Source organism: Oncorhynchus nerka, linkage group LG8 (genome assembly GCF_034236695.1).
Source record: "Oncorhynchus nerka isolate Pitt River linkage group LG8, Oner_Uvic_2.0, whole genome shotgun sequence".
In the NCBI taxonomy this organism is placed as follows: Eukaryota; Metazoa; Chordata; class Actinopteri; order Salmoniformes; family Salmonidae; genus Oncorhynchus; species Oncorhynchus nerka.
In genome coordinates, this window is record NC_088403.1 from 46,378,532 (window position 1) to 46,404,427 (window position 25,896).

The 25,896-nt window shown below is 46.0% G+C and overlaps 1 protein-coding gene across 5 annotated transcripts in view; it reads right to left on the reverse strand.

Moving 5' to 3' along the window:
* LOC115133432 (sushi, von Willebrand factor type A, EGF and pentraxin domain-containing protein 1-like) overlaps positions 1-25,896 on the reverse strand; it is a 149,392-nt gene that overhangs the window by 5,317 nt on the left and 118,179 nt on the right. The window contains exons 34-48 of one of the 5 annotated variants that reach the window (XM_029666649.2): positions 24,890-24,974; positions 24,398-24,589; positions 20,510-20,677; positions 19,680-19,878; positions 19,101-19,574; positions 16,042-18,812; positions 15,701-15,932; positions 15,283-15,438; positions 14,328-14,391; positions 13,984-14,157; positions 13,624-13,800; positions 12,687-12,872; positions 8,732-8,902; positions 7,990-8,085; positions 197-292 (exon numbers count right to left, since the gene is read on the reverse strand). In XM_029666649.2, the coding sequence (XP_029522509.2) occupies positions 197-292; positions 7,990-8,085; positions 8,732-8,902; positions 12,687-12,872; positions 13,624-13,800; positions 13,984-14,157; positions 14,328-14,391; positions 15,283-15,438; positions 15,701-15,932; positions 16,042-18,812; positions 19,101-19,574; positions 19,680-19,878; positions 20,510-20,677; positions 24,398-24,589; positions 24,890-24,974 (5,241 nt within the window). The remainder of the gene's footprint in view (positions 1-196; positions 293-7,989; positions 8,086-8,731; positions 8,903-12,686; positions 12,873-13,623; positions 13,801-13,983; positions 14,158-14,327; positions 14,392-15,282; positions 15,439-15,700; positions 15,933-16,041; positions 18,813-19,100; positions 19,575-19,679; positions 19,879-20,509; positions 20,678-24,397; positions 24,590-24,889; positions 24,975-25,896) is intronic. The other 4 variants (XM_065021842.1, XM_065021844.1, XM_065021843.1 and 1 more) reach the window with 4 other exon arrangements.

Genomic DNA, 25,896 nt, shown 5'->3' on the forward strand with positions numbered 1-25,896 from the left:
TTCCGTACAAATGTCTTATCAAACATTCCATACAAGTTAAGGCCCCCTACAGAAAGTCAATGGGAGACATCACAAAATGGTAGGGAAACCTCAGGTGAGCAAGTATATAAGAGAAGGACCTGTCTTACGTCACTGAGCTCCTCACACTCACACACACACACACACACACACACACACACAGCACATACACACTCACCGCTGTGGCAGCGCGTCCCCATCCAGCCCTTGGGACACTCACACTGATAGGGCGCCACACACCTCCCACCGTTCAGACACGGCAGGATGCAGATCGCTGTGATTTGATTGGACAAACAGAAACAGAAAGTCATCATTTGTCCTTCACCTCACTGACTAGGCCTATGTGGTCATTCACCACAGGCAAGCTGTGTCAAAAGAGCAGCCTTCTCTCTGGCTACGTCCAAAATGACACCCTATTCCTTACATAGTGTATGTACTACCCTACTGAATAGAAATATAAACGCAACATGTAAAGTGTTGGTCATATGTTTCATGAGCTGAAATAAAGATCCCAGAAATGTTCCATATACAAAAAGCTTTTTATTATTTTTACGCACAAATTTGTTTGCATCCCTGTTAGTGAGCATTTATCTTTTCCCAAGATAATCCATCCACTTTACAAGTGTGGCATATCAAGAAGCTGATTAAACAGCATGACCATTACACAGGTGCACCTTGTGCTGGGAGAATAAATGGCTACTCTAAAATGTGCAGTTCTGTCACACAACACAATGACACAGATGTCTCAAGTCCACCATAGCTGTTGGTAGGGAATGGAATGTTAATTTCTCTACCATAATTAATCTTCAACGTCGTTTTAGAGAATTTGGCAGTACGTCCAACCGGCCTCACAACTGCAGACCACGTGTAACTACACCAGCCCAGAACCTCCACATCTTGCTTCTTCACCTGCGGTATCGTATGAGACCAGCCACCTGGACAGCTGATGTCTGTTTGCACAACCGAAGAATTTCTGCACAAACTGTCAGAAACCATCTCAGGGAAGCTCATCTGTGTGCTCGTCGTCCTCACCAGGGTCTTGACTTGACTGCAGTTCAGCATCATAACCAACTTCAGTGGGCAAATGCTCACCTTTGATGGCCACTGTCATGCTGGAGAAGTGTGCTCTTCACGGATGAATCCCGGGTTTCAGCTGTACCGGGCAGATGGCAGACCATGTATATGGCGTCGAGTAGGCGAACGGTTTGCTGATGTCAACGTTGTGAACAGAGTGCCCCATGGTGGCGGTGGGGTTATGGTGTTGGCAGGCATAAGCTACGGATATCGAAGACAATTGCATTTTATCGATGGCAATTTTAATGCACAGAGATACCGTGACGAGATCCTGAGGCTTATTGTCGTGTCATTCATCCAACGCTGTTAAGATAATGGGCATAATGCCAACCCAGAGATGGCGCTAGTGGGGCACATATCTAGGATATATAAATAGGTGCATTATGAGTGTCTGATTAGGATGTCGTGACCTGTAACATGTAATACCTGACTAAAGGATTATGGAAAAGAAGAAAGATTAATTTTTAACACGTGAACAAACTCAAGCAGAGGTGTCTGGTCAATATGTTGTGAGGCTGCCGTCAATTGTCTGATTCATGTGTTTTCGGGTCAATGATCAGAGACAGACTGGTGATTGGCTGTAAAAATAAGAGTAAGAGCAAGCATGCTGCGTGAACCACAACCTACGCTGACTTAAGCCATAGATATATGCAGAGCAAGCAAACAGACGCAAATCCAATTAAAAAAGATGAACACTGTCCCTGAACAGGCAGAATCTGTCAATTATCCCACTCAGAACAAATACAGAGACCATGTTGATAAAAAATAAATAAAAATGGAAACATAATTCCTCGGACAGTGATGCAAGGCGTAAAAATTCTAAAGATGTGTTCATGTACTGTGGATCAACACACGCAAGAGCCAAATATGGGGTTATATGCAAATTATGTGGGGGAAACGATTTTGCTAAAGTGTGCAGACAAAGTAAGCCTGTCAATCTACTAGAACAGGATACATGCCGTGATCATAATGATGATGAAGAAGCAGACATGCTATACATGACAGATGTCAATTCTGTTCAAAGATAAAGGATTTACAAACTTAAAGCTTGCCCCACTGACATGATCAGTGACTATGATCCGACCAGGATGGAGATACAAAGCTACAACCAACCAAGCAAGACAAGGCTAAGGCTGTACCATGGCAGGGGAGTGTGAACTACAAGCAAATCATGATGGGGAAACATATGTGCTAAAGTCCCAAGTGGTGAAAACCTTGCAAAAGCTTCTCCTTTCAGCAGAAACGTGTGAAAAGCCAATAAAGATGTGATGTGGGCATGACATTCTCAACATGATGCTGCATTGGAGCAAATCGAGAAATTGAGGTAATACTGAGGCACTATGACCTCTGAGGAAGTGACCCTACAATGTGATGCAAGTGACAAAGGGCTAGGGGCAGCACTGCTGCAGAAGGGGCAGCCCATTGCAGTTGCTTCAAGGACATTGACACTCACGGAGCAAGGATATGCCCAAATTGAAAAGGAGTGCCTAGCCATAGTGTTTGCCTGTGACCGTTTTGATCAATACCTCCATGGTAGGGACTTTATCACAGTGCACATTGATCACAAGCCGCTTGAGGTCTTCTTCTAAAAACCTCTTCTATCTGTCCCGAAGCGACTCCAAAGGATGATACTAAAGCTTCAGCGTTATCAACTGCAGGTAGTATACAAGAAAGGAGTAGAGCTTCACATTGCAGATTTCTTGTCTAGAGCAGCACTACCGACAACTAGTCAGCCGCAATATCAAATCCAATTTTATTTGTCACATGCACCGAATACAACAGGTGTAGACCTTGCAGTGAAATGCTTACTTGCAAGCCTTTAACCAACAATGCAGTTTTAAGAAAATACCTGTAAAAAAAAGTAAGAGATATGAATAACAAATAATTAAAGAGCAGCAGTAAATAAAAAAGGGGATAAATATAAATAAAGAGAATAAAGAGTTGCAGCAGCGTAAAAGGGGGGGGGAATGCAAATAGTCTGGATAGCCATTTGATTAGCTGTTCAGGATTCTTATGGCTTGGGGGAAGAAGTTTTTTGGAAGTCTCTTGGACCTAGACTTGGCGCTCCGGTCCCGCTTGCCATACGGTAGCAGAGAACAGCCTATGACTAGGGTGGCTGGAGTCTTTGACTATTTTAAGGACCTTCCTCTGACACCGCCTGGTATAGAGAACCTGGATGACAGGAAGCTTGGCCCCGGTGATATACTGGGCCGTATACACATCCTTCTGTAGTGCCTTGCAGTCGGAGGCTGAGCAGGATGCTCTCGATGGTGCAGCTGTAAAACCTTTTGAGGATCTGAGGACCCATGCAAAATATTTTCAGTCTCCTGAGGGGGTATAGGTTTTGTCGTGCCCTCTTCACAACTGTTTTAGTGTGTTTGGACCATGTTAGTTTGTTGGTGATGTGGACGCCAAGGAACTTGAAGCTCTCAACCTGCTCCACTACAGCCCCGTCTATGAGAATGGTTGGTCCTCGGTCCTCCTTTTCCTGTAGTCCACAATCATCTCCTTTGTTTTGATTACATTGAGGGAGAGGTTGTTGTCCTTGCACCACACGGTCAGGCTGTCTCATTGTTGTCGGTGATCAGGCCTACCATCCTGTTGAGGAACTACTGGACATACAGAGACGAACTCACAATGCAGGAAGAGGTCGTCTACAAAGGCGACAGGGTGGTATTACCAGAAACTCTACTCCCGATGATTCTCTCTTGTATCCGTGCGGGACACATTCAGCGGTCAAAGCCAGTGCCAGGAAAGCCAGACACTCAGTATTCTGGCCCAACATGACCCAAGAAATGAAACATTTTGTGGCTGTGTGCAGCATATGTAATGCTAATCTACCTAAGCAGCAAAAGGAAACGCTGCACCCACATGACGTACCAACACTTCCTTGGTCTAAAGTGGGAATGGATCTGTTCACAGTCAAGAACGTTCCTTTTGTGATTGTACTGGACTACTATTCATATTTTTGAGAGGTGGAGAAAGTGATTGACACAACAGCTGCTTGCATCATCGACTCTTTTAAGCAGCAGTTTAGCAGATATGGCATACATGACAGTGATGTAGTTACTGCTAATGGGCCCCAGTTTACGAGTCAAGACTTTGCTTTGTTTGCAAAAGCCTGGGAGTTCCCTCATGTGACCTCCTCACCCTACCACAGTCAGAGTAATGGTAAAGCGGAGTCAGCAGTGAAAATAGCAAAGACTCTCATCACAAAGGCAATGCAGGAAGGCACAGATGTGTGGCAAGCCATTTTGGCGTGGAAATATACTCCCACAGAGGGCTTCGACAGCAGTCCTGTACAGCGCTTCATGTCTAGACCCACCCCAAGCTCCTCGCACCAAAGGTCATTAGGGATGTTCAGGCACACAAACGTGCACGTAAGGACAACTCAAAACATTTCTATGACCAGCATGCAAAAAATCTGCCTGTAATAAAACAAGGCCAAGCTGTCAGAGTGCTCTTGTCACCTCATGCCAGGGATGCCACATGGAGTCTTGGCACATGCATAGGGCACATCAGCGCAAGGTCATATGAAAGTAAAGGGCTGAAAGTACGGAAGGAACCGGAAGGACATACGCCCAGTTCAGGAGACCATAGGGCACAGGAGGGCCACATGGGTAGACTGGAAATATCCTCTGGATGGTGTGGGCAGGGGACATAATGAGGAGACGGGGAAGATCCCACCAGGGCAGTTATCTCTGCCGACCGTGCCTCCACAATTTCAGGAGGCTGTGGAAGAGGAAGGAGAGGCCATGAGGCTCCCAGAGGTGCCAGGAGAGGACCCGAGGTTACCATATGTACCCAACATCCCGGAGGTGCCCAACGTCCCAGAGGACCCGAGGATACCAGATGTACCCAACATCCCGGAGGTGCCCAACATCCCAGAGGACCGAGGATACCAGATGTACCCAACATCCCGGAGGTGCCCAATGTCCCAGAGGTGCCAGGAAAGGACCCGAGGATACCAGATGTACCCAACATCCCGGAGGTGCCCAACGTCCCAGAGGACCCGAGGACACCAGATGTACCCAACATCCCGGAGGTGCCCAACGTCCCAGAGGACCCGAGGACACCAGATGTACCCAACATCCCGGAGGTGCCCAACGTCTCAGAGGACCCGAGGATACCAGATGTACCCAACATCCCGGAGGTGCCCAACGTCCCAGAGGTGCCAGGAAAGGACCCGAGGATACCAGATGTACCTAACATCCCGGATGTGCCCAACGTCCCAGAGGTGCCAGGAAAGGACCTGAGGATACCAGATGTACCCAACATCCCGGAGGTGCCCAACGTCCCAGAGGTGCCCAATGTTCCACCAGTGCGACACAGTAGGATAAGGGCTAACATAAGAATGCCCCTGTGGTACGGGGAATATGTCCCTTAAATATGTCTCTTAAATTACAAGTTAAAAAAGGTGTTGATAATGTAAATAGGTATTTTCACTGTCGTATTAGAATGGTATGAAGTGCTCGAGCTAATTATATATGAAAACGAAGATGTTAAGATAATGGGCATAATGCCAACCCAAAGATGGCGCTAGTTTTAAAAATATATTTTTGACCTTTATTTAACTAGGCAAGTCAGTATTTTCAATGACGGCCTAGGAACAGTGGGTTAACTGCCCTCAGGGGCAGAACGACAGATTTGTATCTTGTCAGCTCGGGGATTTGATCTTGCAACCTTTCGGTTACTAGTCCAACGCTCTAACCACTAGGCTACCTGCTGCTAGTGGGGCACCTATCTAGGATATAGAGTACCAGTCAAACCTTTGGGCACACCTGCTAATTTAAGGGTTTTTCTTTATTTTGAATATTTTCTACATCGTAGAATAATAGTGAAGACATCAAAACTAGGAAATAACACATATGGAATCATGTAGTAACCAAAAAAAGTGTTAAAGAAATTAAAATATATTTTATATTTGAGATTCTTCAAAGTTCTTCCACCTGTTGCCTTGATGACAGCTTTGCACACACTTGGCACTTTTCATCAGAACCCAATCAAGGAATGCTCTATATACTGTGAATAGGGTGACATTTCGGACTCAACCCCTCTCACTCGGGGAAAACAATGCACAAAAAGGACGTGAAAAGATTTCACACAGATGGGGATTGGGAATCTCTTTAACTATGCAAAGTTAATCTAGTCAAAGAGAGTGAATTTCCCAGAGTCAGTGAAACAGTGTAGGCCTTATCATGGCTGGTTTGGTTGTGATGAGAGTAGGGAGTAAGATCCAAATACCCCCCCCCTCTCTCTCTCTCTCTCTCTGTTTAAATTTTCATCTCTTTTTCTTAATTTGCTACCTCTCTCTTGCACACTTGCTCACTCTAGTTCTTTCTCTCTCCCTCTATTATTACAATATTATGTTATTCATGTATTATTACAATATTGTATTACAGTATTACTACAATATTATATTATTATATTATTATTACAATATTATATTATTACAGTATATTACAATATTATATTATTACAGTATATTACAATATTATATTATTACAGTATTATTACAATACTGTATTATTACAATATTATATTATTACAGTATTATTACAATACTATATTATTACAATATTATATTATTACAGTATTATTACAATATTACAGAACAGAGAAAAAATATATAATAATTTCCCACAATTTTGGGAAAAATGTGGATTATAAAACAATGATTATAAAACAATCAAAAGCAAGTGGCATTATTCCATGGGAGTTCTATGGAAGTTTTTTTAAATGCTCAGGAGTTGAGAATATTGTTACATCTAGAGACCAAAAAGCTGAACAGAAAAACACATTTGCAGGAGGGTGGAATTACATTGAATTAAAGTTATAATAATATTGATTAGAGAATAGAGTGCAGTGCATCATGATAGATTTGAGATTGCTATAGTGAGAAATCTAATAAGCGACTATCACTCTTACTTTGAGAGACATTATGTGCATTTCCTAGGCACATTTTCAATTACTGGAAATCACATGACATTATTTCCCCCAAAACGATTGATGGAAGTGCATGCTGAGTCATAATGGAAGCAGAGAGCTGAGTAAGTGTTATGAATTTTATGAATAATGACTAAATAATGTACACATTTAATTAGAACTATAACTAATTGAATTCTACCCTGTTTCACTATATCTGATTAATAGTGTTAGTTCATAAGAAAGAGGTTATGTAGCATGAACAAGGAGTAATTAAAAATAATAAACACAGCTCCAACTAGGTTGGAGGGGGGGAAGAGAGGAATGCATGTGTGTGCCTAACGAAAACAAAGAGGTTCCTTAACCTATGTTTTAACCAACCCAGCTATAACTCTGTGAAGATAAAATGAGACAGCGAGAGCCCCTCCAGGTTTTCCGTGTCTGGGAGGGACTGGAACTATCAGCTAAGTGGTAATAAACTGTGGTGAGACTTCGGGAGATAATCCAGATATAGTGTGTAATGTATGTGTGTTAGTGGGTTGGAATGGACTTTTGAAGCCTTTGTCCTTGTCTGAGAGAAGGAGGGACATTTAAACGCTGACGAAATGTGAGGTATATAAACCAATGTACATGGCATTATGACCAGAGCTCTCGGAAATAAACGCTACTGATTAATTTTGAGACTGATCTTGTCAATTTTACGCAAATAAGAACCTTACAAATTCTTATAAATGGACAAAGTGTTTTGCTTTGTTACAATTGAATTGGTTAATGAACATATAGGAATTAAATTCCTCCAACAGAAAGTCTGAAAGATTCACAATACCCAGTGTGTCTATTTTTGTGTAGATACACAGTGTCTGTAATACAGCAACTCACTCTATTACAGGGAGACTGTCTGTTTTTGTTTCCAGTCTGCACATCCATCCAAAATAAATGTGATTGATTGATAGATTGATTTATAATACTTACGTTCCTCACACAGTCTGCCCATCCACCCCTCAGGACAGGAACAGGTGTTGGGTCTCTGACACACCCCTCCGTTCAGGCACTGTAGCCAACACACCGCTGGAGAGGAAAGGACACACACGCCTTATTAAAGCCAAAATACTGACACATCCTCCAAACAGTCCCCATCTCACAAGTGTGTATATCAGGGGTGGGCAACTCCAGTCCTCGAAGGCCTGATTGGTGTCACAGTTTTGCCCCAGCTCCAGCTAACACACCTGACTCCAATAATCACCTAATCTTCCGTTTAGAATGCAATTTGATTAAATCAGCTGTGTTTGCTAGGGATGGAGAAAAAGTGTGACACCAATCACGCCCTGGAGGACTGGAGTTGCCCACCCCCGGTATAGACCGTAGAGAAAGCATTCAGTTAAAATAGCTAATCTTGTTTAATAGAAACGAGAACATTTTACTGGTAGCCATGCTGTGATGGGGCCTTGACCATGCCGACTTCATGCACTGGGATAAAGATAGCATTCATAAAGACAGCATTCCTTTATAGAAACGGTTCAATTCATAGCTGATGGTGCCTTAGACACAGGCATCACTGGACAACCCTGCTATCTAGTATGTCAAAGTCAAGTGAGTGGAGTGGTGAATGTGCTCAGTACAAGTGACTGGAGAAGTGGAGGGGAGGGCACGCAAGCTGTCAGGAGTAGAGGATGCCCTCCTTTTAGGACGCAGCGGTAAGGTGCAGTCTCTCTACCTCTGCAGGCGGGAGGGGGGGTCCAGGTCCCGTTCTCCAGACACACACTTCTGCTGTGACCCTCCATGGCGTACCCTCCGAAACACGAGTACATCGCCACATCCCCGAACTGGAACACCGCCCCCCGCACCACCCCGTGGGCCACGTGGCGAGGGGGGCCGCAGGAGACCCCTGTGCCGAAACGGACGGACAGCCCCTCTGGTTACTTACAACTCATTTGGGCCACATGTTATGTACATGTTATCACATGCCTTTAAACTAACTAAACTACTGTGCTTGAAATAATGGACCAACATTGCTTCATATTTTCCCTTCGATAGAACCACCTGGCTATAAAGATCTCGTTGAAGGGAAAGTATGAATGCCATGCAAAGATGTGTCAAATGATGTGTTTGTGACTCTACAGTCTGCGTTCCTTGTAAGAAAATCCTGAAAGCAAACCAATGAGAATCGGTTAGTGTCCTCAAAAAGCAAGAGCCAGGCAGACATGCAAATACATCGACATCCACACGCCACACCATACCAAACAGCATTGTACTGTAAACCAACAGTATCACCAACAAGCGTGAAAAGTTAGAGAGAATTAAAACACAATGGAAACCATAGCAGCTAGAAGCCCTTAAGGAGTTACAAACATGCTATGAAAGCAGCTGATCTACTTAATGTCTAACCCATTCATCCAGCCTAACACGCTGCCCCCACAGAGACAAAGGAGAGGAGGTGATGGGAAAAGTACAACAGAAAATAGTATGGCTCCATGCTCAATGCACAGCAGGAAGGTCATGCGGACAGCATAGGACAACGAATGTGTGGTGGATCTTTTATGTCGATGAATAGTTTTTGATGGATTTCTAAAACTGCTATGTTATGAATCGATTCACTTCTGGATAGTAAAAAGAGTTTTCGAAAAAACAGTGGACTTGATTCAGGATCATGACCCAAATATCCCAGAGAGAGACCAGTATATCACCTAAGCCACTGCACAGATGCCTCTTTGTACAAGTACATACCGATCCCCACCCTTCATTGGAGAAACACAAGCTTGGAAGCGAACACAGCAACAGTGTCAGCGATTTCCCCCTGTGAATCATGTTTGCATCATCTTTGCTAGTTTACACTTTTCTAACCACTATGTTGTGGGTTCAGAACGACATGGGATTCATTACGTAAGCAGCTAAAACTGCTAAAAACCTGCCTGTGTGGTTTTAACATGTTATGTTTATGGGTCAAGGCATGTATAGGTACGTTTCATAACCACTCGTGTGAGAATACAATGTGTTTCTCTTGACATCGGACTGTCTTATTGTCTGTTGGGAACGTGGAGTGATAATAGGAGTCGAAGAAAGAACTGGATCTCTTTTCAGGTCATTATTGTAAAAGAGAACGTGTTCTCAATGACTTACAGTTGAAGTCAGAAGTCTACATACACTTAGGTTTGAGTCATTAAAACTCGTTTTTCAACCACTCCACAAATTTCTTGTTAACAAACAATAGTTTTGGCAAGTCGGTTAGGACATCTAGTTTGTGCACGACAAGTCATTTTTCCAACAATTGTTTACAGACAGATTATTTCACTTATAATTCACTGTATCACAATTCCAGTGGGTCAGAAGTTTACATACACTAAGTTGACTGTGACTTTAAACAGCTTGGAAAATTCCAGAAAATTATGTCATGGCTTTAGAATCTTCTGAAAGGCTAATTGACATCATTTGAGTCAATTGGGGGTGTATCTGTGGATGTATTTCAAGGCCTACCTTCAAACTCAGTGCCTCTTTGCTTGACATCATGAGAAAATCAAAATAAATCAGCCAAGACCTCAGAAAAAAATGCTGGTTCATCCTTGGGAGCAATTTCCAAACGCCTGAAGGTCCCATGTTCATCTGTACAAACAATTATGAACACCATGGGACCACGCAGCCATCATACCGCTCAGCAAGGAGACGCGTTCTGTCTCCTAGAGATGAATGTACTTTGGTACGAAAAGTGCAAATCATTCCCAGAACAACAGCAAAGGACCTTGTGAAGGTGCTGGAGGAAACAGGTACAAAAGTATCTATATCCACAGTAAAACGAGTCCTATATCGACATAGCTTGAAAGGCCGCTCAGCAAGGAAGAAGCCACGGCTCTAAAACCGACATAAAAAAGCCAGACTACGGCTTGCAACTGCACATGGAGACAAAGATCATACTTTTTGGAGAAATGTTCTCTGGTCTGATGAAACAAAAATATAATTGTTTGGCCATAATGACCATCGTTATGTTTGGATGAAAAAGGGGGAGGATTGCAAGCTGAAGAACACCATCCCATCCGTGAAGCACGGGGGTGGCAGCATCATGTTGTGGGGGTGCTTTGCTGCAGGAGGGACTGGTGTACTTCACAAAATACATGGCATCATGTGGAAGGAAAATTATGTGGATATATTGAAGCAACATCTCAAGACATCAGTCAGGAACTTAAAGCTTGGTCGCAAAATGGGTCTTCCAAATGGACAATGACCCCAAGCACACTTCCAAAGTTGTTTTCAAAATGGCTTAAGGACAACAAAGTCAAGGTATTGGAGTGGCCATCACAAAGCCCTGACCTCAATCCTATAGAAAATGTGTGGGCAGAACTGAAAAGGGTGTGGTGAGTAAGGAGGCCTACAAACCTGACTGAGTTACACCAGCTCTGTCAGAAGGAATGGGCCAAAATTCACCCAACTTATTGTGGGAAGCTTGTGGAAGGCTACCCAAAACGTTTGACCTAAGTTAAACAATTTAAAAGCAATGCTACAAAATTCTAATTGAATGTATGTAAACTTCTGACCCACTGGGAATGTGATGAAAGAAATAAAAGCTGAAATAAATCATTCTCCCTAACTGACCTAAGACAGGGAATTTTTACTAGGATTAAATGTCAGGAATAGTGAAAAACTGAGTTTAAATGTATTTGGATAAGGTGTATGTAAACTTCCGACTTCAACTGTACCTGGTTAAATAAAGGGAAAACAGTATATTGGAGTGGGCTCCCACCCGGGAAACCACTGAAAAACAATATTTTTGTATTTTCTTCCGCATTAGTCCACTATTGATACAGTCCCAAAAAGTTTTGCATGTCAGCAGTCAAATTTTCAAGATATTGAACTTTTAAAGTATTACCCGCCACATCATCATGATGATGCAAAATGCAACAAAATCAATATGATGACTCATACTCAACAGTCTTCATCTCAGTAACTCATATCTAATCTGTCAGAGCTACCTTCTGGAACATGAATGTTTCACCTAGGCTGCGTCTGAAATTCACTTCATAGTGCACTACTGTTAAAACAAGGGCCCATAGGGCTCGGGTCAAAAGTAGTACGCTATATAGGGAACAGGGTGCCATTTGGGACACAGGCTAGAGAACACACTTGATGGCTGTACTGTTTTTATGGCTGTTCTTCTTTTTGATAAACCAATAACCTTAAAGTGTACCAGGGGAAGGGATGGTGAGAGAATGAAAGAGAAATTAAGATTCAATTCCTCTATGTTGACCTAGAGTGGTACCTTATCTTGAAATCCTCGTCTCGTTCCAATGTCAATATCCCGGTTGGGACGTGATAATAAAAGACTAATATGTGAGGGGTTGGTGTAGTCGACCTACCAGTCATATCTTACATTGCTGACCAGACACTCTCGGAGTAGTGCACTATGTTGTCATGATGTGGTAGGTTTTGGTGTTAAAGGCTTTCATTCAAGCACTGCACTAACATACCTGATTCCACTAAACCTTTGTTTTCGTAGTTTAAATGGTTTACCATTATCTTTATCTAACCATGTCAATTAAGGTAATTGAGAACACATTCTCTTTTACAATAACGACCTAATCGGGTATGTTAGTACTGGGCTGGAACAAAACCATGCTCCCCAAGTGGATATCCAGGACCAGAACCCGGATTAAAGAACAGTAGTTTAAAGTGTATCTACTCACTCTCACAGACAGTGCTGACTGGGGTCCATGTCTGGTCTGTCCTACAGGTGAGGGTGGCGGTGCCCTTGGCCTGGTGACCCATGGGACAGGCGGTCGGTAACGACTGGCCCACATAGAACAGCTGTTTAGAGGTGTTCACACCCCCACCGCTCACCTTCCATCCCGGGGGAGGGGGACACGGCTTGGCTGCATGAGGAGACCCAGAGTATAGTAGTATTGGAATACACTATAGACAGGTTTGACAAGTGTCTATGTGGGTAAAATGTTTGCGAGAAGAATACCAGTTGGAGACAACTCATGCTTATGCATAGAGTTTAATGGCGGATTACAGACAGGTTCGGCATAAGCCCAGGTGCTACGTCGAAATGTCATAACAAGGTGTGTAAATGTTTGTGAGACTATGCAAGCTGTGTGCTCAGTGCTCTTAATGATATTATTTTCAGGTCGTTAGCTACTGACGAAGTCAGTTTTGAAACAGCATGTGAAAGAGTGATGATGTTGCACAGTATCCCAATCGACTGTGCTGACCCTCCCCTACCTCTGGGGTCTGTGTAAACTGAATGTGAGGTGTAGAAACACAACCGGTATCTCTGGTTGGTTTCAAACAGTCAGCGTGTAAATTGGGAAACAATTATACAACGGGGTATGTCTAATCCTGAATGCTGATTGGTTAAAACCGCATTCCAGCCAGTGTCTATTCCACAAGTTACCACCGGCTAAATCTACAATGTTAAAATGCCTATTTACTCTGTTCCAGATTGTAAACAAATACAAAGAACAGACCCTGAGATAAATTAATAAAATAAAACCAGCAGCATGGATTGGCTCCTTTATTTTGTCTATGAATAGGGCCAGGAGGTATCCCTGACCATATGACCTATCCCAGAAAAACTTAGTTGTGATGTTGTAGTGATGTTGGTTTGTCTCAGAGTCTTACGTTGACAGAAGGGGAAGGTGGAGCTCCATGTCCCGTCTCCCATACACACCACCAGAGTATCCCCCTTTAGGGCGTAGCCTTTATCACACTGAAACGCAACAGCACGCCCGGTGGTCAGGTTCTCTTCCTGCACCCTGCCATTCAACAGCTCCTTGGGGATGTCACAACCCTGGCCAACTGAGAGGAGAGGGAGAAAGAGAGGTAGAGGGAGGGAAAGAGAGAAAGGTAGAGTGATTGAGAGCAAATTGATTATGATTCTTTTCCATTGTCTATTTCAAATGCTCGAGTAGATTACAAGTTGCCCGTCTTAAATGCCTTAGGGGACAATATGATAAACCTGGAATAACGCGCCATCCACACCTTTACATGTTGGTGCAGGCAGGCTCCATGTTCCATTGGCCAGACAGGTGAGGTTCTGTGGGCCAACCAGATGTAAGCCAGGGTTGCACACGTAGCTGACGTTGCCCTGGTACGCTTCGTCCGATGTCTGTACCTCTGCATTCTCCACAGAGGGAGGTGGGCCACATGATACAGCTGAGGACACAGAACATTTGGATGTGGAAAACAGTAATCATTTCTGCTAAATTGGTGCATTTAAACGTATTCAATCACGCACGTTCTTACTGTATGGAAATTGACACGAAGGAACAATTCCATTCTATATCAAAACTCACATACACGTGCGTGCACACACACACACTTACTGACGCACGTAGGCTGAGCCCCACTCCATGTTCTGTCTCCTTGACAGGTCTGTACAGAGTCTCCCTGTAATAGAGTGAGTAGCTGTATTACAGACACTGTGTATCTATACAAAAATAGACACACTGGGAATTGTGAATCTATCTGCTAACACAGACTCACAAAGCTCTCTCTGCTTCCATTATGACTCAGCATGCACTTTCATTAATAGTTTTGGGGAAATGATGTCATGTGATTTCCAGTAATAGGTCATGTTTCATGGTGCCACCTGTCACCAGAGGACGGCAGAGACGTCCCAGAGACATTAACGACACTCAGGCGTGTCCTATTTACTCATTGGGATTTCGCTGTTAAAAGAGGTGTGTTTGCTGTTGTCCTTTGCTGAAGCTTTGAATTGTGTGCCATGTGCGCTTGTCGCCTGAGTGAGTTTTCAAGACATAGTGTTTGTTGTTTTCCCAGTGTTACTGCGATTCTTCCGTTATCGTTTCTCAGTAAAGTATTATGTTTATCCTTAGTCACTGATTCCACGTCTGGTCTCTTCTCTGCACCTGGGTCCAACCTCACCACGTCACAAAATGTGCCTAGGTAATGCACATGATGTGTTTGGCAGTCTCTCAGGTTTCACCCAAAGTAAGAGTGATAGTGACATTTATTCGATTTTTCACTATAGCAATCTCAAATCTACCATGATGCATTGCACTCTATTCTCTATCAAAATATAATCATAATTCATATTATTATAACTTTGATTCAATGTAATTCCACCCTCAACGCCAGAGGATTAAAAAACTCCAATAGGCCTATTTCCTGTCGAATCATGGCTGGTATTATAATCATACAATCATTTTATCCCAAATTGAAGCAAATATTCTCTGTTTTGTAATAATACTCTATAATATTGTAATAATACTGCAATAATATAATATCGTGATGGTATAATATTGTGTCAGACATTACCTTCATCTCAAACCCAGGCAGGCAGGTGTACAAGACAATGTCTCCGTAGCTGTAACTGTCCCCCTCAGTGATGCCATGTGGAAGAAGAGGAGGTTTCTCACAAACTACCAGACCACAGGAGACAGAGGACAGGCCTGGATACCAGCTACCACCTAGCTACAGTACAACATAAAGAAAGAGTCATGAAATGAATTCATATTCAGTAAACATTTAGCTAAATCACATGAAATGAATGATGTGAATAACCCACTAGTCAAAATAAAAGGTGATAAAATCGACCAGAGGTAAAGTTCTGACTAGGTTCTGTCTGTTATTTTTCAGTGTTCTGATGATGGACTTTTGGACCAAAACATCAATGCAATTGATGAAAAAAAAAAATGTCACCACAATTTTTTTGTTGACACAGTAGCAGTCTCACTTGGCACTCTGCCAGGTCTGGTCCCTGCAGGATGAACCCCGTTGGGCAGGAGAGGGTGACTACCCCCCCAACCGGGGTGAGGTCCTCCCCCGTGACCATGACGTGGGTGGGGAGGTTGGCAGGGAGCGGGCACGGAGCGGGGCGGCACCTGATGCTTTGTTTAGACCAGGTGCCCTCAGACTGACAGCTCAGAGAGTCAGACTGGCTGGACAGCTCATACCCCTCATCACACCTAGAGAGAGGGGGGTAAGAGGGATATTAAATACCATACTATCCACTTGAATAGTGGTACTTCTCTAACACAAAGATTGGACAAATAAGAGACAGAAGTTCACATTCACCTGTAGTGTATCTGGCTCCCAAAAGTGAATGTTTCTCCCACCACCTGAGCATGGGGCACAGGAGTTGGAGCTCCACAAGAGACGGGCTCACAGCTGATCCTCACCTCCCCCCACCTGCCTTCCCTACCACAGGTAACATGGGGATAGAACCCCTTCATCTGGTAACCTGGTCTGCACCTGTAGGTGACAGTGTCAGCTGCAGTGGCGCTGCCGCCGCCCTGCTGGACAGCGTGCGGTATTGTAGGCGGAGCGGCCACGCACCTCCCCCGGCCACACACAGGAACACCTGGGCTCCACAACCCGCCCTTCTCACACGTTGCCGTTGATGGCCCCAGAATCTTGTAGCCCTCATCACAGTGGAAGGAGATCCGGTCACCGCAGGTGTGGTCGCGCCCCAGCACCACCCCGTATTTTAACATTGGAGGGGTGCAGAGGCAGGGGAGGCACTCTGGTACCGTCCCAACCCAGTGGCCCTGGGCAGAACAGCGGAGGACGGGGTCTCCGACAACCTCGTACCCGTCGAAACACACGTACTCTACGACATCATCGTAGTTGAAGCTGGAGCCGTTGAGGAACCCGTGACTGATGTCCTGCGGCGGGTCACAGGCAATGATGTCACAGCGAGGGGCAGGGCCTTCCCCCCAGAGTCCATCCCCACGACACAACCGTGTGGGGTTGCCGCCGCTGAGGCTGTACCCCTCCTCGCACTTGTACCACACCTCATGACCGTAGCCAAAGTCCGAGCCCAAGACTTGACCATTTTGGATGGATGTTGGTCTGCCACAGTTTGCTGGGCGGCATTCAGGTGACCCTTGACTCCATGTGCCATCGGCCTGACACACACTAACAGAGGGGCCTTGTAGGAGCAATCCAGCCCTACAGCTCAGCTCAACCTGTTTGCTAAACGTATATTCCTTCCCCTTCACAGTGACATCACTAGGGACGACTGGAGAGCCACATAAGATAGGCTCACACCACGGCTTCTCACCATCCCACCTGGCGTCTGCCTGACAGGTCCTGGTGTCGCCGCCCTTCAGGTTGAACCCGGAATTACACTTGTAGTGCAACACCCCCAGATACAGGAAGGAATCCACGTGGTTCGAGCCGTTATCAATGTTGCCCGGGTCATCGCAGCTTATAGGTCGGCAGACAGGCGGTACATCGCTCCACTGTCGGCCCGCCACACACTGTCTGACTGACTCTCCCTCTAACTCGTATCCCTGCTCACAGCTGTACTTCACCAGGCTGCCCAGGGTTGTGTCTGTGATGTTCACAGAACCGTGGTCCGGGCTTGACGGCTCCTCACACTCTGCAGGGACACACATCGGAGCCGTCCCATTCCATCCACCATCCTCCAGGCACACCAAGGCCGTAGGGGCTGTAAGTTCGTAGCCCTTGTGGCAGCGGTACACTATCACAGTCCCATGCAGGAAGCGCATATCCATGAGTGAAAATGCCACTGTAGCGCCACCTATAGGCTTGGAGGTTATAGCTGCGTCCCTGCCGGCTAGCTCTGCGTTCGGATCCAAGAGTCTCAAATAGTCGCCGAAGTCGATATGAGGAGGCAGGCCACAGTCAGAGGGAACACAGACTGGGACAGAACTAGACCAACCGAACTCCTCGCAGGTGAGGTGGTTCTGGCCAACCAATTGGAAGCCGGGGAAACAACTGTAGAAGATGGTGACACCGAATTTGTGGTCGAGTCCCTCCACGAAGCCGTTGTCTATGGGGTTGGGCGGGGCGCAGTAGATCTGGACACACACAGGTGTTTCTTGATCCCACTGCCCGTTTGCCAGACACTTCAATGTCTCGGGGCCTTGGAGACGGTAACCACGGCGACAGGAGTAGGTGACAGCGTGGCTGAACTGCAGTTTGGTATACGCCACCTTCCCGTTGGGTATCTCTTTGGGGACGGAGCACTCGATTGGTCGACAAGAAGGCACGCCTCCAATCCATAACCCACTTTCACCACAGAGTACTGTAGCGTTGCCTACTAAAGTATAACCAGGTTTACAGCTGTAGAGGGCAGTGCTGAGATACATCAGTCCCTGAACGTCCACTATACCGTTAGCTATCTCTACAGGTTGGGGACACTCTACTGGTATACACTCTGGGACAGGGCTGCTCCAGTGTCCATCCGCCTGGCAGGTCACAGACCCCTCCTTCCTCAGAGTAAACCCGTCCATGCAGGAGTATCTCACCACCGAGCTGAAATAGGACGGGGCCGATAGCGGTGCTGACGACGGGTCGCCAAAGGCCACCTCGGGCGGCGGGCCGCAGAACACCTGCTTGCAGACGGGGAAGGTGTCATTCCACTCCTGGGCGGGGGTGCAGTGGAGGGTCCGGGCACCGTGAAGAACATACCCATCCTCGCAGGACAGTTCCACAGTTCCGGAGTCAGAGTCGAGACTACGTAGAACCAGGTGGTTCTCCTCTAGGGGCGGCTCTGGACACTGGACCGGGGAGCAGTGCGGACGCCTCGATTTGTCCCACTTGCCGTACTTCAGACACGTCCACACGGCGTCGCCAGCGATCTCGTAGCCCTCGTCGCAGACGTATTCGACCTTGCGGCCCACCCCAAAGACAGAGCCTCGGTATTGGCCATGCAGGATGCTGGGCGGGGGGTCGCAGGTCAGGAGGTGGCAGACGGGCGAGTCGCCGTTAGACCACTGGCGGTTGGCCTGGCATAGTCGCACCGGACGGCCCGTCAGCCGGTAGCCGGCGTTGCATGCGTATGCCACCTTGCTGTTGAAGAAGAAACGGCCTTTGTTCTGTAGGGTGAAACACAAAAGAAGATGTTTTATTGTACAGCGAGGACACTGTGTTTTGACTGAGATTACGCAAGATCTCTTGCCAGAAGAAATGAGAAGGATCTTTCTCTATGATCGAATTAGATGACCAAGAACAGGAACGAGTGGAAACAAAATGGAAACTCTGAAATTGAACTTTGAGTTGTTTTTACTCAATTAATGGACTTACAAAATGTATAATGTTTTTGTTTGTAATGATTACAGTTAATGTTTCTCATTGACATGAATTTGAGAGGAGGAACAACGTACCTGGATGAATCCATTTTTGAGGGGCGGGGGGAAGGGGCAAGAGACAGGCTGACAGACAGGTAGGACCCCTCCCCACTCTCCATTGGCCTTACATGTCCTCCTCTTCTCCCCTCGGATCAGGAAACCCTTATCACAACTGTACGCCACCATTGCTCCAAAACTATAGTTGGTTCCACTCACATACCCCCTCTCAATGCCAGATGGTTTGGAGCACCGCACCGGCACGCAACCCACATCGTATGGCGAGGGCATCCATTTCCCTCCAATCATGCATTTCAGCGTGGCGGTTGTGTTGAGGACGAAACCCTCTTCACATTTGTAGCTGACCTCTGTGTTGCTGGCATACTTGGGCTTATTGGTGGAGTCCAAGATGGCGTGGGGCAGGTCAGTCGGGCGCTGGCAGAAATTGGCAATGCAGTGAGGGTCCTCCTGGCCTTCGGGTGGTGCCCACACTCCCTGGGCGTTGCAGACCACCTTGAAATCAAATCAAATCAAACTTTATTTAACTGCATTAAAAAAATTAACAACAAAATGAACGAGATCCAAACAAATGAAAGGGCAATAAAAGAGATGAATAACCTTAGAATTGTTGCCAGCGGTGTAGCCGTCTGTGCAGAAGTAGTTGGCCGTGTCGCCAAAGAGCTGGTGGCCGGCATGGGCAATGGCGTGGTCTATGGAAGGGGGAGGGCCACAGGATCGGGGGACACACTGAGCGGAGGTAGGACTCCATTGGCCAGTTGACAGGCACTCTCTGGTCTCTGGTCCAATCAGAGTGTATCTGTGGAGACAGAGACAATCAAATGTGGATTAGGACAGGAAGTAATAAATCCAACAAAAAATGAAAGTAAAGATATACAATGGTATAGCACTACTACCTGTACAATTACACACTGTAACAACTACTTGAACTGTAACTCGCCCTTGGCTCGAATTGCTGGCGCATAGAGCCTGGTAACACTGTGCAACAAAGTGGGACTTGAAAAGGGTGTGGTTAAAATTGAGTCGTGAGAGGGAGCGAGCATGCCACCATTTTTTGGGAAGCCCAATAAATTCTGAGTTCGGGCATATAAAGTTTATATGTGAAAACTATTTCTAAGATGCAATGTACGAGGGAGGGCTATGCTAATAGCCTGAGAGATCAGCCAATTAAAATCAGCGGTTGTTTCGTCCACTTCTGCCATAGACTTCCAGTCAAGTCCCGCTCTGCGGCGCTGTGAAACCAGACGGTTCAACAGGGACGAGATGACTTGAACTGTGACTTCAATGGTGATGATGCTAACACTGAGGTAGTCGTGTTCAGCCAGGTCTTACAACACTTGAGAAGTGTTGCCTGGAATATACAAGGCCTCAATTAAGTCAACATACTAACTTGTATCCTAATGGAATATGGTTGACTGTACATTATTTACCCTTCTTTGCAGACATAGTGCACCTTGTTGCCCAGGGCGTGGTCGTCTCCGATGGTCGCGGCGTCTCGGAGGGCAGGAGGGTCTCCACAGTGGATGCTGGCACACAAAGGAGCAGGGCTGCTCCACTCTCCTGACGCCTCACACACCACCTCCTCAGAGCCCTGCAGTCTTAACACATGCACACATTTTACACACAATATATCTATACTCATACACACACACAATCTGTCACACTCGCAACACTTTCAAGCAGTATGCGCAGCAACAGTAGTCAGTTGCTTTCTATCACATATTTACTAGCTACCACTTTCAAATGTCTTATTCTTTTCAATGGATAAGGATCTTATCTTTTTATGACACCTTCATGAACCTTTATAAGACCCATAATACCAGGAACTGCTGATCTAGGATCAGTTTCACCTTTTATATTATGATGAATAGGATTATGTGGGCAGTTGGAGACCGGATCCTCAAATCAAATCAAATCTAATTTTATTTGTCACATACACATGGTTAGCAGATGTTAAAATGCGAGTGTAGCGAAATGCTTGTGCTTCTAGTTCCGACAATGCAGTAATAACCAACAAGTATTCTAACTAACAATTCCAAAACTACTGTCTTATACACAGTGTAAGGGGATAAAGAATATGTACATAAAGATATATGAATGAGTGATGGTACAGAGCAGCATAGGCAAGATACAGTAGATGGTATCGAGTACAGTATATACATATGAGATGAGTATGTAAACAAAGTGGAATAGTTAAAGTGGCTAGTGATACATGTATTACATAAGGATGCAGTCGATGATATAGAGTACAGTATATACGTATGCATATGAGATGAATAATGTAGGCTATGTAACATTATATTAGGTAGCATTGTTTAAAGTGGCTAGTGATATATTTTACATCATTTCCCATCAATTCCCATTATTAAAGTGGCTGGAGTTGAGTCAGTGTCAGTGTGTTGGCAGCAGCCACTCAATGTTAGTGGTGGCTGTTTAACAGTCTGATGGCCTTGAGATAGAAGCTGTTTTTCAGTCTCTCGGTCCCAGCTTTGATGCACCTGTACTGACCTCGCCTTCTGGATGATAGCGGGGTGAACAGGCAGTGGCTCGGGTGGTTGTTGTCCTTGATGAACTTTATGGCCTTCCTGTAACATCGGGTGGTGTAGGTGTCCTGGAGGGCAGGTAGTTTGCCCCCGGTGATGCGTTGTGCAGACCTCACTACCCTCTGGAGAGCCTTACGGTTGTGGGCGGAGCAGTTGCCGTACCAGGCGGTGATACAGCCCGCCAGGATGCTCTCGATTGTGCATCTGTAGAAGTTTGTGCTTTTGGTGACAAGCCGAATTTCTTCAGCCTCCTGAGGTTGAAGAGGCGCTGCTGCGCCTTCTTCACGATGCTGTCTGTGTGAGTGGACCAATTCAGTTTGTCTGTGATGTGTATGCCGAGGAACTTAAAACTTACTACCCTCTCCACTACTGTTCCATCGATGTGGATAGGGGGGTGTTCCCTCTGCTGTTTCCTGAAGTCCACAATCATCTCCTTAGTTTTGTTGACGTTGAGTGTGAGGTTATTTTCCTGACACCACACTCCGAGGGCCCTCACCTCCTCCCTGTAGGCCGTCTCGTCGTTGTTGGTAATCAAGCCTACCACTGTTGTGTCGTCCGCAAACTTGATGATTGAGTTGGAGGCGTGCGTGGCCACGCAGTCGTGGGTGAACAGGGAGTACAGGAGAGGGCTCAGAACGCACCCTTGTGGGGCCCCAGTGTTGAGGATCAGCGGGGTGGAGATGTTGTTGCCTACCCTCACCACCTGGGGGCGGCCCGTCAGGAAGTCCAGTACCCAGTTGCACAGGGCGGGGTCGAGACCCAGGGTCTCGAGCTTGATGACGAGCTTGGAGGGTACTATGGATTTGAATGCCGAGCTGTAGTCGATGAACACCATTCTCACATAGGTATTCCTCTTGTCCAGATGGGTTAGGGCAGTGTGCAGTGTGGTTGAGATTGCATCGTTTGTGGACCTATTTGGGCGGTAAGCAAATTGGAGTGGGTCTAGGGTGTCAGGTAGGGTGGAGGTGATATGGTCCTTGACTAGTCTCTCAAAGCACTTCATGATGACGGAAGTGAGTGCTACGGGGCGGTAGTCGTTTAGCTCAGTTACCTTAGCTTTCTTGGGAACAGGAACAATGGTGGCCCTCTTGAAGCATGTGGGAACAGCAGACTGGTATAGGGATTGATTGAATATGTCCGTAAACACACCGGCCAGCTGGTCTGCGCATGCTCTGAGGGCGCGGCTGGGGATGCCGTCTGGGCCTGCAGCCTTGCGAGGGTTAACACGTTTAAATGTTTTACTCACATCGGCTGCAGTGAAGGAGAGACCGCATGTTTTCGTTGCAGGCCGTGTCAGTGGCACTGTATTGTCCTCAAAGCGGGCAAAAAGTTATTTAGTCTGCCTGGGAGCAAGACATCCTGGTCCGTGACTGGGCTGGTTTTCTTCTTGTAGTCCGTGATTGACTGTAGACCCTGCCACATACCTCTTGTGTCTGAGCCGTTGAATTGAGATTCTACTTTGTCCCTATACTGACGCTTAGCTTGTTTGATAGCCTTGCGGAGGGAATAGCTGCACTGTTTGTATTCGGTCATGTTACCAGTCACCTTGCCCTGATTAAAAGCAGTGGTTTGCGCTTTCAGTTTCACGCGAATGCTGCCATCGATCCACGGTTTCTGGTTAGGGAATGTTTTAATCGTTGCTATGGGATCGACATCTTCAACGCACGTTCTAATGAACTCGCACACCGAATCAGCGTATTCGTCAATGTTGTTATCTGACGCAATACGAAACATATCCCAGTCCATGTGATGGAAGAAGTCTTGGAGTGTGGAATCAGCTTTGGTCGGACCAGCGTTGGACAGACCTCAGCGTGGGAGCTTCTTGTTTTAGTTTCTGTCTGTAGGCAGGGATCAACAAAATGGAGTCGTGGTCAGCTTTTCCGAAAGGAGGGCGGGGCAGGGCCTTATATGCGTCGCGGAAGTTAGAGTAACAATGATCCAAGGTTTTTCCAGCCCTGGTTGCGCAATCGATATGCTGATACAATTTAGGGAGTCTTGTTTTCAGATTAGCCTTGTTAAAATCCCCAGCTACAATGAATGCAGCCTCAGGGTGTATGGATTCCAGTTTGCAAAGAGTCAAATAAAGTTCGTTCAGAGCCATCGATGTGTCTGCTTGGGGGGGAATATATACGGCTGTGATTATAATCGAAGAGAATTCTCTTGGTAGATAATGCGGTCGACATTTGATTGTGAGGAATTCTAAATCAGGTGAACAGAAGGATTTGAGTTCCTGTATGTTTCTTTGATCACACCACGTCTCGTTAGCCATAAGGCATACCCCCCCGCCCCTCTTCTTACCAGAAAGATGTTTGTTTCTGTCGGCGCGATGCGTGGAGAAACCCGCTGGCTGCACCGCCTCCGATAGCGTCTCTCCAGTGAGCCATGTTTCCGTGAAGCAAAGAACGTTACAGTCTCTGATGTCCCTCTGGAATGCTACCCTTGCTCGGATTTCATCAACCTTGTTGTCAAGAGACTGGACATTGGCGAGAAGAATGCTAGGGAGTGGTGCACGATGTGCCCGTCTCCGGAGTCTGACCAGAAGACCGCCTCGTTTCCCTCTTTTACGGAGTCGTTTGTTTTTGGGTCGCCGGCTGGGATCCATTCCGTTGTCCTGGTTGAAAGGCAGAACACAGGATCCGCGTCGCGAAAATCATATTCTTGGTCGTACTGATGGTGAGTTGACGCTGATCTTATATTCAGATCAGCACTCCCACTCAGAGACGCTATGTGGATATAAGACCAGAAATGATAACCCAGGACAGACTTCATCCTTACCTGTATCCCTCTGCACAGGTGTAGAGCACTGTGGACAGGTAAGTTGTCCCTTTGAGGGTGACATCTGAATTGTCTACGCGTGGAGGGTCCCCACAGGTGACTCGTTGACAGGCAGGGGGCGCTCTGCTCCACTTCAGACTGCCCTGACACAGCATATCATAGGGGTCACCTGGGACGAACCCCGTAACACAGCTGAAGTGGACCAGAGGGAAATAAATACATTCATAAAGGGAGAATACGGGAGACATGGCAATGTCAATAGAGGTTTATTTCAGCAACTATCTATCAGCCTAATGCTCATGGAAATGTGTTTGGTTGTTGATATCTTTACAGTAAGTAGCACATACAGTATCTTAATGGGAGAGAGAGAATAGAGAACAGAATATATTACGGCAGCATTATCTCAACGCAACAGCACATCCGCATTGTTGTTTCAGCTAAACGGACGCCTTTGTCAGTATGACACTTGTTGTAAATGGCTGACGGTGGTACCTGAAAGTCACCTTGCTTCCAAACGTGAAGTTGGTCCCCATCATCACAGCGTTCTCTGGGACAGAGGGCCGTCCACAGGAGAGGGCTGGGGAACAAGACAAGACCGCGGGGGCTGATCAGTTCTAGGAATGGTCAATTTACAAAAATAAACTGCTTTTATGAAAGTTCTTCGGTAAATAATGTTTCATCATGTTATGTTGTTCTATAGTATAATGTCCTATTAGGTTATGAAACTTTGAACCAAGACTTCAGTTCACCTGCCAGTATCCTCATATTTCAATGGGGTCTAAGAAACGGTTGATTACTTTTTGACAAACAACTTATATACAGTATGTCATAATTCCCACCTGTTGGAATCAGAGGACACACAGGTACAGTATAACATCCTGGTACTGAAACCCTGGTTCTCTGTATAATATCCATGGTACCCAGTGCCTATGTGGTGTGACCAGGCAGGCCAGACCAGACTTGTCCTATACCGATCTGGTTCCCCTGGCTTTCACAAGACTATGTGACCCAGAGACAGTGTGAGTTAGGGTTAGGCCCAGAACAGGGTGGGTTAGGGTTAAGCCCAGAAACAGTGTGGGTTAGGGTTAGATCCAGAAACAGTGTGGGTTAGGGTTAGGCCCAGAAACAGTGTGGGTTAGGGTTAAGCCCAGAAACAGTGTGGGTTAGGGTTAGATCCAGAAACAGTGTGGGTTAGGGTTAGGCCCAGAAACAGTGTGGGTTAGGGTTAAGCCCAGAAACAGTGTGGGTTAGGGTTAGGCCCAGAAACAGTGTGGGTTAGGGTTAAGCCCAGAAACAGTGTGGGTTAGGGTTAGGCCCAGAAACAGTGTGGGTTAGGGTTAAGCCCAGAAACAGTGTGGGTTAGGGTTAGGCCCAGAACAGGGTGGGTTAGGGTTAGGCCCAGAACAGGGTGGGTTAGGGTTAGATCCAGTGGCCCGGTTCAGAGGGAGATCTGAGATTAACAAAGGATCGATGGGCATAATCAGGATAATTGTGTTATT